Consider the following 18,882-nt stretch of genomic DNA (forward strand, 5'->3'; position numbering starts at 1 on the left):
AGAAAAGAAAGCTTTTGACATGCATCCCTTGTGCAAAAGAAAATCCCCAAAGATTTTCACACCAGCCATTCTCCCTCTCGCTCTATCTGTATATGTATATGTATATGTGTGTGTGTGTGTGTAATACTTGCCTCAGGTGTATTGGCTTGTATTTCTCCCTTCCCATCCCAAATAGACAAGATCCTACCATTTATTAATTTCTGGGGTTTAGGAGGGTCCCCCTCACAAATCTATAACACCATCAACAAACTACTTTATTTTAGCTTCAAATGTGGTTTGCCTTGGAACGGAGAAGATTGCACGTACCCCTCTGCTGGACTGCCCAATCCAGATTCATGCCTTTAAGAGGATATTTTCATTCACAGTTGGCACTAACAGAGGCAGATGTTGTGGTGTGGGGAGTGAAGCCTTGGGATGCAGAGATGTGTGGCTCAGAATCTGCTCTTCATCCCCCAACCTAGACTGCTACCCTCAGATAGGCTGAAAGGGGCACCCACTGTTAGAGTAAGGGTATTTTCACATTGCCACCTTAGTGTGCAATATTCTGTATTCCCTTCAACTAAACTCAGGAGTAAATATGTATAAATACTGGAAATACTTGTCCTAATCATTTAGTTCATTGGAACTTTTTCTAATCAGTTGACCATTATGACAAATAACAACATGTAATCTACTCCTCGCCGAAGAATTGATGCTTTTGAATTCTGGTGCTGGAGGAGACTCTTGAGGGTCCCATGGACTGCAAGAAGATCAAACCTCTCCATTCTTAAGGAAATCAGCCCTGAGTGCTCACTGGAAGGACAGGTCCTGAAGCTGAGACTCCAATACTTTGGCCGCCTAATGAGAAGAGAAGACTCCCTGAAAAAGACCCTGATGCTGGGAAAGATGGAGGGCACAAGGAGAAGGGAGTGACAGTGGACGAGATGGTTGGGTAGTGTTCTCGAAGCTACCAGCATGAGTTTGACCAAAGTGGGGGAGGCAGTGGAAGACAGGAGTGCCTGGCGTGCTCTGGTCCATGGTGTCACGAAGAGTCGGACACAACTAAATGACTAAACAACAACAATCTACTCCTTGCCCTGAGATTTGAAACTCTTCCTTTACAATATTGCAAAGTTCATTCATTTACGACTTCTATAAATCTCTTTCCTTCTTAAAAGCATTGTTAATTTAACTGGCCCATAATCTCTAGTGTTTCTAGATGGTGATGATATTGACTTGTTTGGTTTTAATGTTATCCTATTTTTAGTATGTTAACTGCTGTAAACTGCTCTGGTAAACCTTGGAATGAAAGACACTATAGAAATGATTTTATCAATAAAGTAGTAATACAATGGTATTTTTTGCTTGGTTTCAGTGATTTTCCATATTTCATGGCAAGAGGTAGAGCCAGACTCTTCCTCAGACTGCCTCCATCCCATCTCAACAGGCTTTATCCCTAACCTGCTCTCACTTTGCTGCCTAGGTAGGCCTGACCTTCCTACAGGGAGTGAGCTGATGATACAGTGCATGGAAATTCAGCAATTTGTTTACAGCAACCACAGAGCATGCCAGCTATCCAAAGTCAATTATGCAAACGAAAAATGGAAATGCTGTAAAAGAATCTCTCGGGACTTTGCATTTCCATTTGTCTGAAATCAGAGGAAAGCATCCCTCAGTTTGGTTCCCACTTCCCCCATGATATATAGTTTAAAACATAGGTGGCACTGGAAGATTGTATCTGAGTGCTGTTAGCAGTTTCCTGGAGTTTCTTCTGTCTCTTCCTGGCTGGACCTTGCATGTCATGGTGTCAGAAGTCAAGTTTAAAACGCAAAGTTCCCCAGGGAGGGAGGGCAGTTTGGGCTAGCAAGCATCCCAAAACCTTAAAACTCCCAAAGCCAGAAGAACCCAGTCTGTGTCTCTGGTCCCCTACAAATATATCCATTGGAGGTTGTAGTGGTTATGAGTTACTCGTGCGTAAACTGCCACCTCTCTAGGCTTAATTGCCTTGGTTAAACCGTTCTGACTGCACAGCCCCTCTCAGCGTGGCTGTCTCAGTCGCTGGAAGAATCTGTCTGTGGGCGTTTCTTAAACCTCTTCCAGCATAGAAGCTGTTTGACACCCAGTCGTCTCCGCCTCTCGCTGCACGGGAGTCTTCTGAGCAGGGAGGGCGTGGGTAGTGGAGGACCTGTGCTCTCCTCACGGATGTCCAGTGAAGAATCTCAGAGCTCTCCCTCCGCTTCCTCCAGTTGCCCCACCTTTTCCCTGGTGTCACTTTGATTTCCTTCCTCCTCTACCGGGCTCCTCCTTCCCCTGGTGCTGGGTCCCTCGCCAGCAGAATCAGGGAGCCTCCCCTCTGCCTCTCACTCTGATGTCAGTTCCCTGACATCTACCTCCCCTCCAGGACCCCCTCCACCCCCAGACCGACCTGTGGAACCAATTTCTTTCCCTTCTTCGCCTGACGAGGCAGGGAAACCCCGGAAGGAACTGTCACCGTCCTCAGTGGAATCGAAACCCGCTTCCCACCCGCTCTGATTCCTCCCAACGGGGTGGCCCTCCCAGTCCGATTCTTCTTCCTCCCCCTCGGAGTCTGAAAACCCCTTAAAACTCTCTTCGTCGTCGGTGGTTCCAAATTTCTCCCCCCAGAATCTCTCCAGGGGTTTGGGCTTGTTTGGGAGCTGGCGGTGGAATACCTCCACCAGATACCTGTCCTCGATGGCTTCAGCAGGAACCCACGTGTTTTCTGACCCGGGCTCCCCTTCCCAAGCCACCAAGTACTCCACCTGGCGCCCTCGCCACCTTGAATCGAGTATTTCCGTGGCCGAGTGAAGGTGTTCCCTTTCTTCTACCTGCGGTTGTGTGGTGACTCCCCCCTCTCGTCCCGGGAATTCCCGCCCCTCCCTGTGTGGTGAGAGTAGGGATCTGTGGAACACCGGGTGTATTTTCATGCTGTCGGGCAGCTTGAGCTTAAATGCCACGGGGTTTACCTGCTGTGTTACCTCAAATGGCCCCAGCCGTCTGGGCTGCAGCTTTTTGCAACCCCCTTTGAAGGGTAATCCTTGGCTGGACAACCACACCCGGTCCCCCACCCGTATGGTCTCCCCTTCCCTGCGGTGCTTGTCTGCCTGCCTCTTGTATACTTCCTTGGCCCGCTCCAAGTTCATCTTAAGTTGCTGGTGCAGGGCCTCCATTTCTTCCACAAACTGCTCCGCCGCGGGTACACTCCAGTTTTCCTTCTCGCTCCCCGGGAAAGCCCTGGGATGACACCCATAATTGGCCATGAATGGGCTCATTCCCGTGGACACGTGCTCAGCGTTATTGTACGCAAATTCAGCCAGCGCCAGTTTCTCTACCCAATCGTTTTGCCTCTCGCTGACATAGCAGCGTAGGTATTGCTGGAGTATACTGTTTGCTCTTTCTGCTTGCCCATTGGTTTCTGGGTGTCTCACTGTCGAGAACCCCACCTCGACTTGCAGCAAGCTCATGAGCTTCCTCCAGAACCGGGAAGTAAATTGTTTCCCACGGTCGGAGATAACCCTCAAGGGGGCGCCATGCAACCTGAAAATGTGCTCCACAAACAACCGTGCCGTTTCCTCCGCCGTCACTGCATGTGAGCAGGCTACAAAATGGCACATTTTAGTTAGTAAGTCGACCACTACCATGACTGCTGTCTTTCCCCGGGATTTGGGCAAGTCGGTCATAAAATCAATGGACACCACCTCCCAGGGTTTACCCGGTGTGGGTAAGGGTTCCAGTAAACCTGCTGGGGCAGCCCGCTCCCCCTTTGCCCTTTGGCAGCGGTCGCACCCCCGTACATATTCCCGTACGTCCTCCCTCACCCTGGGCCACCAGAACTGCCTGGTGACCAACATCATTGTTTTGTGCTGTCCAAAGTGCCCAGCGGTGGGGTTGTCGTGAAGTTGTTTGAGTACCTTTCCCCTCAGGGTCTCCCCTGGTACATACAGCGCCCCTTTATAGTACAGTACCCCTTCCTTCTCCTCAAACCCTTCTTGGGCCCCCCCTTCCGTTTCGGAGTTCCCGGATCTTAGTTTGTGCGAATACATCGCTCCTGGTAAGCCCGGCCAGTTCTCGTTTTCCCACCAAGGTTCCCCCACACACCCATCGGTCCTCGGGGATGATGTGTCGTGTCTCCGGTGGCCCCTCTCCTTCGAAGTACTCCGGCTTCCGAGAGAGAGCATCTGCTCTCACGTTTTCTTCTCCTGGCACGTACCGGATTTCGAAAGAAAACTTGGAGAACTCCTGTGCCCATCGAATCTGTCTCTGGTTGAGTACTCGTGCAGTCCTCCAGTACTCTAAGTTCTTGTGGTCAGTGCACACCTGGATTTTGTGTTGCGCTCCTATCAGTAGATGACGCCAATGACGAAAGGCTGCATAGATCGCGAGCAGTTCTCGGTCATACACGGTATAGTTTTGCTCCGACTTGCTCAGCTTCCTCGAGAAAAAGGCACATGGTTTCCATTCCTGCTTGCCCCTCCCCGGCTGCAAGAGGACCGCCCCTATGGCCCGGTCGGACACGTCGGTCTCTAACCTCATGGGTTTCTTCAAATTTACGTGCAGGAGTTGCTCTTCCGAGGCGAACGCCTTCAGTTTTTCAAACGATTGCTGGGCTTCCTCTGTCCACACGAACTTCTTTTTGCTACTGAGACAATTCGTGATGGGTGCTGTCAAGTGAGCAAAGTTCTTGATGAACTTCCGGTAGAAGTTGCTGAACCCTAGGAACCTTTGCACGTCCTTCCGCGTTTTTGGGGCCTTCCACTCCAACACTGCTTGCACCTTGCTTGGGTCCATCGCTAGACCTTTGTCAGATAACCTGTAGCCCAGGAACTCGACTTCTCTAGCGTGAAACTGACATTTTTCCAGCTTGACCCACAACTGGTGTTCCTGCAACCGTTGTAGCACTTCTCTGACGTCCCGGACGTGTTGCTCCTCGTTGTCCGAATAAATCAAGACGTCATCCAAGAAGGCTACGCAGTTCTTGTATAGCAGAGACCCCAACATGTGGTGCATGAAAGCTTGAAAACAGGCGGAGCCTGACTGTAATCCAAAAGGCATAACTAAGTACTCAAATGCCCCTAGAGGGGTGAACATTGTGGTCTTCCATTCATCCCCCTCCCTCATCCTGATCAAGTTGTATGCTCCCCGGAGGTCCAGCTTGGTGAAAATTTTCCCTTTCCTCACTTTCGTCAAAATGTCGTCGATTCTGGGCATTGGGAAGGTTACTGGCTCCGACACCAAATTGACGGCCCGGAAGTCCACAACGAGCCTGGGTTTATTTGTGTCTTTTTTGTCCACAAAGAACACCGGACTCCCTCCCACTGCCTTTGATTCTCTGATGAATCCTCTTTTTAGGTTCTTGTCAATAAACTCCCGCAACTCCTTCATCTCCCTGTCTGACATGGCATACAGCTTACCCACCGGCAGCTGCGCCCCCGGGAGCAAGTTGATTTGACAGTCAAAGGGCCTATAGGGTGGTAGTCTATCTGCTTCCTTCTCGCTGAAGACCTCACGCAGATCAGCATATTGCGGCGGCACCTCCCCCTTCTGCTCCACCGCCATTCCAGCCACCCTGGCTACACTCATCCTTGGGGTTTCCCCCCCCTAGGCAGTGTTCCAGGCAATAGGCTGACCCAAAGCTGACTGTCCTCTGATGCCACGCCACCACTGGATCATGTTGTGCTAGCCAGCTCATTCCTAATATTATTGGAGGCCCCGCTAGTGAGGCGACGTGAAAGGCGATGGTCTCCGTGTGCCTGGACACCCTCATTCTCATCGGTGGGGTCTGGTGTGTCACTTCCCCTCCTAGAAGCTCCCTGCCATCAATAGTGGTTACTTGCAAGGGAAAATCCAAAGGCAATAAGTGAAGCTGGTGCTCTAATGCAAAGTCTCTGCTGAAGAAATTGCAGGAACTGCCCGAATCCAGCATTCCCTTCACCTTGACTGGGTGCCCATTCGGGAGTTCTAGCACCACTTCGATGGCTATAGCCGCCTTAGGGGGGTCTGGTTTGGGCACTCTTACTGGTTGCTGGCCTGGCTGCTGTGCCCGCTGAGTGGCAGCCAAGCGTTCCCGTTTCCCTGTTCCTGTGTCTTTTCCACCTCCTCTCCCTTCCTGCTTCTCCTGAGCCCGCGCTTCCTGCCGCACTCCAATCGCAAGCACAGCCTTGGTCAGCTGGTCCATGGACTGTGGGCGGGGTGCGCGCGAAAGCTCATCCTTGACCGTTAGGGACAACCCCTCCTCAAATAACATTTGTATGGGTTCAGAGTCCAGCTGCCACCCGAGACGGTGAACTATCATTGCAAAGCGTGACCAGTATTCTCTAACTGACTGGTTGCCCTGTTTACAGTTCATCAGTTCCCGTTTTGTCACACTTTGTTGCACATCACTGGAAAACATTGCGTCCATTGCCTGGAAAAAATTTCGCAGGTCCTGCATGGCAGCATTTTGCGTTGCTATAAGGGGCCTGATCCACTCTCTGGCCCCATCTTGCAGGTGCCCCACAATATAGGCAACCCGTGCTGCATCATCTTCAAAATCGTCATGCTGCAATTTCAATGCGTATTCTATTTCCGTTCTAAACACACTGTAATCCTGAGGCCTCCCCCCGAACTTGTGCACCAGTCCCGGTACCTTCCTTGCTATGGGGGTGGGCCTGACCTGGGCATCTTGAGACCGCCTTTCTTCCAGCCGCGCCGTCAGAAGGGCCACATGCTGTTCCAACTTGCGGTTCCTCTCCACCAGCGATTGCCCTCCAGCAGCCCCTTCCGTGGCTTTCACTTGTTCGGTCTTACTCATGATGCCGTCTGCCTGTTGTGCCCGAGTAACTTTCAGGGACAGACAGATTGCTGTAGTGGTTATGAGTTACTCGTGCGTAAACTGCCGCCTCTCTAGGCTTAATTGCCTTGGTTAAACTGTTCTGACTGCACAGCCCCTCTCAGCGTGGCTGTCTCAGTCGCTGGCAGAATCTGTCTGTGGGCGTTTCTTAAACCTCTTCCAGCATAGAAGCTGTTTGACACCCAGTTGTCTCCGCCTCTCACTGCGCGGGAGTCTTCTGCGCAGGGAGGGCGTGGGTAGTGGAGGACCTGTGCTCTCCTCACTGATGTCCAGTGAAGAATCTTGGAGCTCTCCCTCCGCTTCCTCCAGTTGCCCCTCCTTTTCCCTGGTGTCGCTTTGATTTCCTTCCTCCTCTACCGGGCTCCTCCTTCCCCTGGTGCTGGGTCCCTCGCCAGCAGAATCAGGGAGCCTCCCCTCTGCCTCTCGCTCTGATGTCAGTTCCCTGACAGAGGTGTTTTGTTCTGTTTTGTTTTGACTTATTAAGTCCTTTGGAAGAGATTTCTGCATAGGTCAAATAGGCTGCCTTACCTGTCAGCCCGCTAACCACTCTGCCCATCTCCTGAACCCATATTAATCAAGTTGCTATCTCTGTGTGTAGTCGATTTTCATTCCGCCCCAAGTAATCGCTGTATGACCAACTTGCAAATTATGCACATTTAACTTATGCAAATTCAGCTTTAGGTGTTTGGCCCCAAAGGAGGAGGTGGATCTTGCAAAAGAAAAAAACTTCCCACCTGCCATTACACTCACCTTGGGAGAGCGTTCGAAGTTGCAGGGTGAGAGTGTTTTGACTATATGCTATTTTGGCTTTATGTGCAGTTCCTGGAATGTAACCCTCACATAAACAGAGTCAGCTGTAGCCTGTTAGGTCGCAAACCTCTCTGCACAAAGGGAGAAACATTTCATCCCCAGGCAATTCCTTCATTCACTGAGAAAGTCTACAACCTACCCACCCAAACTGACAGAGATTGGTTGATCATTGAAGTCTCTGCACATGTCGAAATCCAAGTATATGTGAATAACACGATACCTGGTTCTCTCATTAGTAACTGAACCCTACTGAGATTTGCATTTCTTTCCGCACCATGATTTCATCATTTTAAAAGCCCAAGTCTCCAGAGTTGCCACTGCTGGACATCCAAAAGAAACCAGGAGAATTACACGCTGATACTTCATCCATTCAGGCTTTTCTCGTTGAAAGTAACAACAATGGGCATAACTACTCCATTTGGTATCTTTTTCCAGATCATTTTAGCAATTGAGTCTGCTGTAGCCTTTTTAGAAAATGGATTTATCATAGTTGTGAATGGGTACCGATGGCTCCAAAACAGGAAGATGGCCCCTTGCGACGTCCTCTTGACCGGTTTGAGCACCTCCAGAATTATGCTACAGCTGACCGTCATGATAACTAATATTCTGTACAACAGCCTTCCAGAGAACTATACGCGTACTTTTACAAAAGACATTGGCACATATTTCTGGTTCTCAGCTCAGATACAGAAAAGAGGGCTTGTGACGTGCATCCCTTTTGCAAAAGAAAATCCCCAAAGATTTTCCCACCAGCCAGTCTCCCTCTCGCTCTATCTGTATATCTATATGCGTGTGTGTGTGTGTGTGTGTGTGTGTGTGTGTGTGTGTGTGTGTAACACTGGCCTCAGGTGTATTGGCTTGTATCTCTCCCTTCACATTCCAAATGGACAAAATCCTACCATTTATTAATTTCTGGCGTTTAGGAGGGTCCCCCTCACAAATCTCTAACACCATCAACAAACTACTTTATTTTAGCTTCAAATGTGGTTTGCCTTGGAACGAAGAAGATTGCACGTACCCCTCTGCTGGACTGCCCAATCCAGATTCATGCCTTTAATAGGATATTTGTATTCACAGTTGGCACTAACAGAGGCAGATGTTGTGGTCTGGGGAGTGAATCCTTGGGATGCAGAGCTGTGTGGCCCAGAATCTCCCCTTCATCCCCCAACCTAGACTGCTACCCTCAGATAGGCTGAAAGGGGCACCCACTGTTAGAGTAAGGGTATTTTCACATTGCCACCTTAGTGTGCAATATTCTGTATTCCCTTCAACTAAACTCAGGTGTAAATATGTGTAAATACTGGAAATACTTGTCCTAATCATTTAGTTCATTGGAACTTTTTCTAATCAGTTGACCATTATGACAAATAACAACATGTAATCTACTCCTCATCAAAGAATTGATGCTTTGAATTATGGTCCTGGAGGAGACTCTAGAGAGTTCCATGGGCTGCAAGAAGATCAAACCTCTCCATTCTGAAGGAAATCAGCCCTGAGTGCTCCCTGGAAGGACAGATCCTGAAGCTGAGGCTCCAATACTTTGGCCACATCATGAGAAGAGAAGACTCCCTGGAAAAGACCCTGATGTTGGGAAAGATGGAGGGCACAAGGAGAAGGAGATGACAGAGGACGAGATGGTGGGACAGTGTTCTCGAAGCTACCAGCATGAGTTTGACAAAGCTGCGGGAGGCAGTGGAAGACAGGAGGGCCTGGCGTGCTCTGGTCCAGGGGGTCACCAAGAGGCGGACACGAGTAAACAACTAAACAACAACAATCTACTCCTTGCCCTGAGATTTGAAACTCTTCCTTTACAATATTGCAAAGTTCATTCTTTTATGACTTCTATAAATCTCTTTCCTTCTTAAAAGCATTGTTAATTTAACTGGCCCATAATTTCTAGTGTTTCTAGATGGTGATGATATTGACTTTTTTGGTTTTAATGTTATCCTATTTTCAGTATTTTAACTGCTGTAAACTGCTCTGGTAAACCCTGGAATGAAAAACAGTATAGAAATGATTTTATCAATAAAGTAGTAATACAATGGTATTTTTTGCTTGGTTTCAGTGATTTTCCATATTTCTTTTTTTTTAATATAATTTTTACTAACAAACCAATCAAATCACATTAGTTCCAAATTACACAGCCAAATTTTTAACTTTTTGTTGGCGGTACCCATGCTTTGAGCTCAGAAAGAGATCCAAACATCTCTCTTGCTGCTGCTTTAATGTTCACTGTTCTGCCCAAATAGTATTCACAGTTCTGTTCAATCTTCTCTTTATTATTTTCCTCATCTTCTTGTTGTTGTCATATATTCCTTTCTTTGTGACCTCTGATAGGCTCCACAAGCAGGTTGAAAACAAACGTTGTTATATCCTGTGTGGATTTTTCATTTCTCCAAGAGCCATATTCAAACAGACAGACCCATCTCCGCACTTCCATACAAAACATTCTTAAAGTCTGCCCATTAATCCTTGCAGGTCTGTCAGTCTCTCCTCAATCTTCTAAGGGGGTACTGCCAGGTCAAACTCACAGTCCGATATAATAACAAGCCATGGTCTCCTCCCCCTCGATCATAAATCCTGTAGACAGGCCTGCCCTGACAAGTCTCTTTTTATAACTGCGTCACAAAGGCCTTTCATTCCTTTCCAGATATTCCATAAGCCATGCCTTTGATTAGTGATTTATTTCCACACAGTTCTTAATCATCCTGCTTGTAATCAGAAATTGCAATGATTCTTCTTGGGGGGAGGATTGTTAGGTACTCACATAGGATAAAAAAAATAAAAGTTCCCCCCCTTTCAGTCCCGTTCCGACATACCGACCCTTTGATGTATCTTCTTCTTAATATGTTGTTGAATCCAGCCCGTCGCTCCACTTCACAGAGGTCACTTTAATTAGCAGTCTTAACTCCCGATCTTCACTCGAAATATGTGCATTTGCTTCTCTCTAATTGTTTATTTTGAGCACCTGCAACCAGGCCGCGCGATCAGAGACAGCGTCAGGGAGAGCTGTCCCACACAAGGGCTGTGCGCCTAGTGCCCTCACCCCCCTTTTTTCAAATCCGGGGCTGATTTATGGCAACTGCAGGAGAGGCAGTGTTCCCCATTCCCTTGGGGTAACAAGGGAGGCTGCATACTCCCATATCAGCCTCTTAATTACCTCGTGTGAGCCGGAGAGATGGTATTGTCGGCCATCTTCCAATGCGCCCTAGCGGCCCCCTGTGATTTTCCATATTTCATTGCAAGAGGTACAGCCAGACTCTTCCTCAGACTGCCTCCATCCCATCTCAACAGGCTTTATCCCTAACCTGCTCTCACTTTGCTGCCTAGGTAGGCCTGACCTTCCTACAGGGAGTGAGCTGATGATACAGTGCATGGAAATTCAGCAATCTGTTTACAGCGACCACAGAGCATGCCAGGTATCCAAAGTCAAATATGCAAAGGAAAAATGGAAATGCTGTAAAAGAATCTCTTGGGACTTTGCATTTCCATTTGTCTGAAATCAGACGAAAGCATCCCGCAGTTGGCTCCCCCTTCCCCCATGATATGTAGTTTAAAACATAGGTGGCACTGGAAGATTGTATCTGAGTGCTGTTAGCAGTTTCCTGGAGTTTCTTCTGTCTCTTCCTGGCTGGACCTTGCATGTCATGGTGTCAGAAGTCAAGTTTAAAACACAAAGATCCCCAGGGAGGGAGGGCAGTTTGGGCTAGCAAGCATCCCAAAACCTTAAAACTCCCAAAGCCAGAAGAACCCAGTCTCTGTCTCTGGTCCCCTACAAACATATCCATTGGAGGTGTTTTGTTCTGTTTTGACTTATTAAGTCCTTTGGAAGAGATTTCTGCATAGGTCAAATAGATTGCCTTGCCTGTCAGCCCGCTAACCACAACACACTCTGCCCATCTTCTGCATCCATATTAATCAAGTTGCTCTCTGTGTGTGTAGTCGATTTTCATTCTGCCCCAAGAAATTGCCGTATGACCAACTTGCAAATTATGCACATTTAACTTACGCAAATTTAGTTTTAGGTGTTTGGCCTCAAAGGAGGAGGTGGGTCATACAAAAGGAAAAAAAAACTTCCAACCTGCCATTGCACCCACCTTGGGAGAGCGTTCGAAGTTGCAGGGTGAGAGTGTTTTGACTCTATGCTATTTTGGCTTTATGTACTGTTCCTGGAATGTAACCCTCACATAAACATAGTGAGCTGAAGCCTGTTAGGTCGCAAACCTCTCTCCACGAAGGGAGAAACATTTCATCCCCAGGCAATTCTTTCCCTCACAGAGAAAGTATACAACCTACCCACCCAAACTGACAGAGATTGGTTGATCATTGAAGTCTCTGCACATGTCGAAATCCAAGTATATGTGAATAACACGATACCTGGTTCTGTCATTAGTAACAAAATCCTTCTGAGATTTGCATTTCTTTCCACACCATGATCTCATCATTTAAAAAGCCCAAGTCTCCAGAGTTTCCACTGCTGGACATTCAAAAGAAACCAGGATGATACACTCTGATACTTCATCCATTCAGGCTTTTCCTGTGGAGAGTAACAACAATGGGCATAACTACTCCATTTGGTATCTTTTTCCAGATCACTTTAGCAATTGAGTCTGCTGTAGCCTTTTTAGGAAATGGATTTATCATAGTTGTGAATGGGCACCGATGGCTCCAAAACAGGAAGATGGCCCCTTGCGACTTCCTCTTGACCAGTTTGAGCACCTCCAGAATTATGCTGCAGCTGACCGTCATGATGAATAATATTCTGTACAACAGCCTTCCAGAGAACTATACGCGTGGTTTTACAAAAGACATTGGCGCATATTTCTGGTTGTTTCTCAGCAGTGTTAGCCTCTGGTGTGCCACATGGCTTGATATTTTCTACTGTGTGAAGGTCACCAACTTCCCCCATCACCTGTTCCTCTGGCTGAAGCTAAGGATCGATGTACTTGCACCCAGACTCCTTGGAATGGTGATCATAGCTCTCATGCTCTTCTCTGTTCCTCCAACCATTCTTTATTTTGAAAATAAGAAGCTCTGCAATCTCTCAGGAACTCTGACACGGAATGCCAGTCTCAGCAAGGTTTGCAAAGACCCATTATTTGCTTTTAGAATTCTACAGTTCTGTTCTATGTGCATGAGTTTCATCCTGAGTGTAATGGCATCCATGCTTTTCCTCATTTCTCTTTGGAGGCACATAAGGAATCTAAGAAAGAGTGGCTCTGCCATTAAGGACCTCAGCACTCAGGTCTATCTCAATGTCATGAAGTCTTTGTTGCTCTCTATGTTCTTTGGCATTACATATTTTGCTGCTTTACTCATTCCTATGGCTGATTTCTACATGTATGGCACAAATCTGCAATTAGTTTCTGATTTAGTGCTGTCTGCCCTCCTTTCAGCACACTCAGTAATCTTGATATTGTCCAATGCAAAACTCAAAGTAATCTTAGTGCACATTCTGAACCTCAGATAAAGAAAAGAAAGCTTTTGACATGCATCCCTTGTGCAAAAGAAAATCCCCAAAGATTTTCACACCAGCCATTCTCCCTCTCGCTCTATCTGTATATGTATATGTATATGTATATGTATATGTATATGTGTGTGTGTGTGTAATACTTGCCTCAGGTGTATTGGCTTGTATTTCTCCCTTCACATCCCAAATGGACAAAATCCTACCATTTATTAATTTCTGGGGTTTAGGAGGATTCCCATCACAAATCTATAACACTATCAACAAACTACTTTATTTAGGTTCAAATGTGGTTTGCTTTGGAATGGAGAAGACTGCACATACCCCTCTGCTGGACTGCCCAATCCAGATTCATGCCTTTAAGAGGATATTTTCATTCACAGTTGGCACTAACAGAGGCAGATGTTGTGGTCTGGGGAGTGAATCCTTGGGATGCAGAGCTGTGTTGACCAGAATCTCCCCTTCATCCCCCAACCTAGACTGCTACCCTCAGATAGGCTGAAAGGGGCACCCACTGTTAGAGTAAGGGTATTTTCACATTGTCACCTTAGTGTACAATATTCTGTATTCCCTTCAACTAAACACAGGTGTAAATATGTGTAAATACTGGAAATAGCTGTCCTAATCATTTAGTTCATTGGAACTTTTTCTAATCACTTGACCATTATGACAAACAACAACATGTAATCTAGTCCTCGCCGAAGAATTGATGCTTTTGAATTATGGTGCTGGAGGAGACTCTTGAGAGTCCCATGGACTGCAAGAAGATCCAACCTCTCCATTCTGAAGGAAATCAGGACTGAGTGCTCACTGGAAGGACAGATCCTGAAGCTGAGGCTCCAATACTTTTGTCACCTCGTGAGAAGAGAAGACTCCCTGGAAAAGACCCTGATGTTGGGAAAGATGGAGGGCACAAGGAGAAGGGGACGACAGAGGACGAGATGGTTGGACAGTGTTCTCGAAGCTACCAACATGAGTTTGACCAAACTGCGGGAGGCAGTGGAAGACAGGAGTGCCTGGCGTGCTCTGGTCCATGGGGTCACGAAGAGGCAGACATGACTAAATGAGTAAACAACAACAATCTACTCCTTGCCCTGAGATTTCAAACTCTTCCTTTACAATATTGCAAAGTTCATTCATTTACGACTTCCATAAATCTCTTTCCTTCTTAAAAGCATTGTTAATTTAACTGGCCCATAATTTCTAGTGTTTCTAGATGGTGATGATATTGACTTTTTTGGTTTTAATGTTATTCTATTTTTGGTATTTTAACTGCTGTAAACTGCTCTGGTAAATCTTGGAATGAAAGACAGTATAGAAATGATTTTATCAATAAAGTAGTAATACAATGGTATTTTTTGCTTGGTTTCAGTGATTTTCCATATTTCATGGCAAGAGGTACAGCCAGACTCTTCCTCAGACTGCCTCCATCCCATCTCACCAGACTTTATCCCTGACCTGCTCTCACTTTGCTGCCTAGGTAGGCCTGACCTCCCTACAGGGAGTGAGCTGATGATACAGTGCATGGAAATTCAGCAATCTGTTTACAGCAACCACAGAGCATGCCATGTATCCAAAGTCAAATATGCAAAGGAATAATGGAAATGCTGTAAAAGAATCTCTCGGGACTTTGCATTTCCATTTGTCTGAAATCAGAGAAAAGCATCCCGCAGTGTAATCCCCCTTCCCCCATGATATATAGTTTACAACATAGGTGGCACTGGAAGATTGTATCTGAGTGCTGTTAGGAGTTTCCTGGAGTTTCTTCTGTCTCTTCCTGGCTGGACCTTGCATGTCATGGTGTCAGAAGTCAAGCTTAAAACACAAAGATCCCCAGGGAGGCAGGGCAGTTTGCCCTAGCAAGCATCCCAAAACCTTAAAACTCCCCAAACCAGAAAAACCCAGTCTCTGTCTCTGGTCCGCTTCAAACATATCCATTAGAGGTGTTTTGTTTTGTTTTGTTTTGTTTTGTTTTTGTCAGGGAACTGCCATCAATGCAGGAGGGAGAGAGGAAAAGCCAGATGTATTATAGAGAGCCTCCAGGGATCATGGGAAGTAGCTCCTCTTCTGCGGAAGAGAATAGACGTGGCTCCAGGGGAGAGGAGGTGCAGGAGTCGGAGGTGGCGAGGCGGTCCCAGGACTCCTTGCCTGGGAGAAGTGGTGAGGGAAGGGGTCCTCCGTTGCCCACGCCCTCTTTGCGCAGAAAGCATTCACGCAGAGAGGGGAGGCGCTGACTGGGCGTCAAGGAGCTTCTTTGCTGGGGGAAGTTTAAGAACCGCCCACTCATGGATTCTGCCAGCGATTGAGCCAGCCACGGGAGAGTGGCGCTCCGGACAGATAAAGTTTACTTTGGCAGCCAAGCCAGGTCTTCACACAGCCAGGCAGGGAGATATTTGCCTGCTTGCTCCCGAGCAACCCCTTGGAAACATAACAGCAATCTGTGAGTCCCTGACGTTGCTCGAGAGCCCCCGGGGGAAGGCAGCACTATGAGCCAGACCGGACCAGCTGGAGAGTGGGAGCAGGAAGTGATGATGTGAGGACTGGTCGAGAGGAACCGAGACCTAGAGGCACATGTCGCTATGCTGTCGGCAAGGCTGGAGGAGAGATGGGCTCAGGACGCGCAGGTCAGATCCACCCCTATCGGGAGGAAAGTACCCGGGCTGGTAAATAAGTTTGGAGGGAAGCCCCAAGACTACAATGTTTTCTGGACAGAAATTCAATACGCTTTAGAATTACAAGAAAGCGACTTTACTAATGACAGGGAAAGAGTGGCGTACATTATTGGACACCTACAGGATGGGGCACGGGAATGGATTAGACCACTCATGGTGACAGGGAACGATGCTTTGAAAGACCTGAAATTTTTTTATCAGGCAATGGATGCGATGTTCTCCAGCAAGGCGGAAGAAAGTGTGACACTGAGGGAGCTGCTGGGTTGCAAACAGGGAAGTCTGTCCGTCAGAAGCTACTGGTCGCGTTTTGTGATGTTAGTGCACAAGCTGGGGCGGGACCTAGATTCTGAACCCATGCAAACGCTGTTTGAGGCAGGTTTGAATTCCGAAGTGAAAGATGAATTGTCCAGAGCGCCCGCCCACGGTTGATGGATCAGCTTACAAAGACTGTGCTTGCGATAGGAGTACGCCAAGAAGCTCGGGCTCAAGAAAGGCGGGAGATAAGGGGGGAGCATTTCCATGGCAACTGGATTCCTGAGATGCCAAGGGAGCTTTCCCAGGCGGCAGAGCCGATGGAAATCGATGGAGCCCGCGTGCACGAAGTTTCAAATGCCAGTGAGCTCAGGAAAAAGGAGGGAAAGGAGTGGAAAACAACAAAGAAGTGTTTTCTCTGTCAGTGCCCGGGACATTTTGCGAAGGTCTGTCCCCAACGAAAGGCCTGGCAAGGCATGATGGGGACAGCAGGCCACGAGGAGGAGGGGGAGACGGGGCCAGTGCAGGGAAATGAGAAAGCCTGGCTGCCGACCAACAGGGGCAGCAGCCAGGCCAGCAACCAGTAGAAGAGCCCCAACCTGACCCTCCCAAGGCAGCTATAGCCATTGAAGTGGTGCTAGAACTCCCAAATGGGCACCCAGTCAAGGTGAATGGTCTGCTGGATTCTGGTTCCTCATGTAACTTCTTCAGTAGAGACTTCGCTCTGGAGCACCAGCTGCACCTGTTGCTACTAGATTTCCCCTTGCAGGTGACCACCATTGATGGCAGGGAGCTACTGGGGGGGGGAGTGACACACCAGACACCGCCAATGAGGATGAGTGTTTCCAGGCACATGGAAACCATTGCCTTTCATGTGGCCACGCTGGCGGGACCCCCGATAATACTGGGAATGAGCTGGCTAGCACTACATGACCCAGTGGTGTCATGGCATCAGTGGTTGCTCACCTTTGGGTCAGCTTACTGCTTAGAGCACTGCCTGGGAGGGAAGGAACCAAGAATGACTGTGGCCAGGGTGGCTGGGGTGGCCCTGGAGGAGAAAGGGTGGGTGCCACCACATTATGCAGATTTAAAGGAGGTCTTCAGCGAGAGAGAGGCTGACAGACTGCCCCCCCCACAGACCATATGACTGCCAAATCAACCTGCTTCCGGGGGCCCAGTTACCGGTGGGTAAGCTGTATGCCATGTCCGACCGGGAGATGCAGGCGCTGAGGCAGTTTATTGACAAGAACTTGAAGAGGGGTTTCATAAGGGAATCGAAGGCGGTGGGGGGAAGTCCAGTGTTCTTTGTGGGCAAAAAAATCAACCAATCAGCCCAGAATGGTAGTGGATTATAGGAGTTTGAATTTGGTGTCAGAAGCTGTGGCCTTCCCAATGCCCAGAATTGATGATATTTTGATACGTGTGAGGCAGGGGAAGATTTTTACCAAGCTGGACCTCAGGGGGGCATACAATCTGATTAGAATGAGAGAGGGGGACGAATGGAAAATGACAGTGTTCACCCCCCTGGGGGCTTTTGAGTGTTTGGTCATGCCATTTGGATTGCAATCGGGATCCGCCTGCTTTCAAGCATTTATGCACCATGTGTTGGGCCCCCTGCTGTACAAGAATTGCGTGGCCTTTTTGGATGACGTTTTAATCTACTCTGAGAATGAAGCACAGCACATCAGAGACGTCAGGGAGGTGCTACAGAGATTGAAGAGGCATCAGTTGTGGGTCAAGCTGGAAAAATGCCAATTCCATGCCCGGGAGGTTGAGTTCCTGGGGTACCGGCTGTCAGACAAAGGACTGGCCATGGACCCAGACAAGGTGAAAGCAGTGCTGGAATGGAAAACCCCCAAAACCAGGAAGGATGTGCAGAGGTTCCTGGGTTTCAGCAACTTCTACAGGAAGTTCATAAAGAACTTCGCTCACTTGACAGCACCCATAACAGATTGTCTTAGCAGCAAAAAGAAGTTTGCATGGACAGAGGGAGTGCAGCGATCCTTTGAAAGGTTGAAGAAGGCGTTCGCCTTGGAAGAGCAGCTCCTGCACGTGGATCCGGAGAAGCCCATGAGAGTGGAGACGGACGCTTCCGACCGCGCCATTGGAGCAGTACTGTTGCAGCCAGGATCCAAGGAGGACTGGCGGCCTTGTGCATTTTTCTCTAGGAAACTGAGCAAGTCAGAGCAAAACTACACTGTTTATGACCGAGAATTGCTTGCAATTTACGCGGCATTCTGACAGTGGAGACACCTGTTGATTGGGGCGCGACACAAGATCCAGGTCCGAACGGACCACAAGAACCTGGAATACTGGCAGACAGCGTGCGTGCTTAACCAGAGACAGGTCAGATGGTCCCAGGAGTTTGCCAAGTTTTTCTTCGAGATACAATACGTGCCGGGGGAGGGAAATGTTAGAGCGGATGTACTTTCCAGGAAACCGGAATACATGGAGGGGGAAGGGCCTCCTGTAGCCAGGCACGTGTTCCTCGAGGACCGATGGGTGTGTGGGGGAGCGTTGGTAGGGAAACTGGAGCTAGCAGGGCTCACCAGAGACGATGGGTTTGCTCAGACTAAAATCAGGGAGCTCAGAGGTGGAAAGGAAGACAATGGGGGGTTTGAGGAAAAGGAAGGGCTACTGTACTACAAGGGGGCACTGTATGTGCCAGGAGAGACATTGAGGGGCAAGATACTTAGACAGCTCCATGACAACCCAACAGCCGGACATTTTGGGCAGCATAAGACCATGCTACTAGTCACCAGGCAGTTCTGGTGGCCAAAGGTAAGAGAGGATGTACGAGAATATGTCCGGGGGTGCGACAAGTGCCAGAGGGCAAAAGGGGAAAGGACCGCCCC

The 18,882-nt window shown here is 48.3% G+C and overlaps 1 protein-coding gene across 1 annotated transcript; it reads left to right on the forward strand.

The window, feature by feature from the left end:
* The first annotated feature begins 12,191 nt into the window (after positions 1-12,191).
* LOC144326013 (taste receptor type 2 member 7-like) lies at positions 12,192-16,237 on the forward strand. The gene is made up of 2 exons (XM_077921615.1): positions 12,192-13,101; positions 16,203-16,237. Exons 1-2 carry the CDS (start codon positions 12,192-12,194, stop codon positions 16,235-16,237), a joined length of 945 nt encoding a protein of 314 aa, XP_077777741.1.
* The last annotated feature ends 2,645 nt before the right edge of the window (positions 16,238-18,882 follow it).

The sequence above is a fragment of the Podarcis muralis genome, chromosome 17, assembly GCF_964188315.1.
Source record: "Podarcis muralis chromosome 17, rPodMur119.hap1.1, whole genome shotgun sequence".
Classification (NCBI taxonomy): domain Eukaryota; kingdom Metazoa; phylum Chordata; class Lepidosauria; order Squamata; family Lacertidae; genus Podarcis; species Podarcis muralis.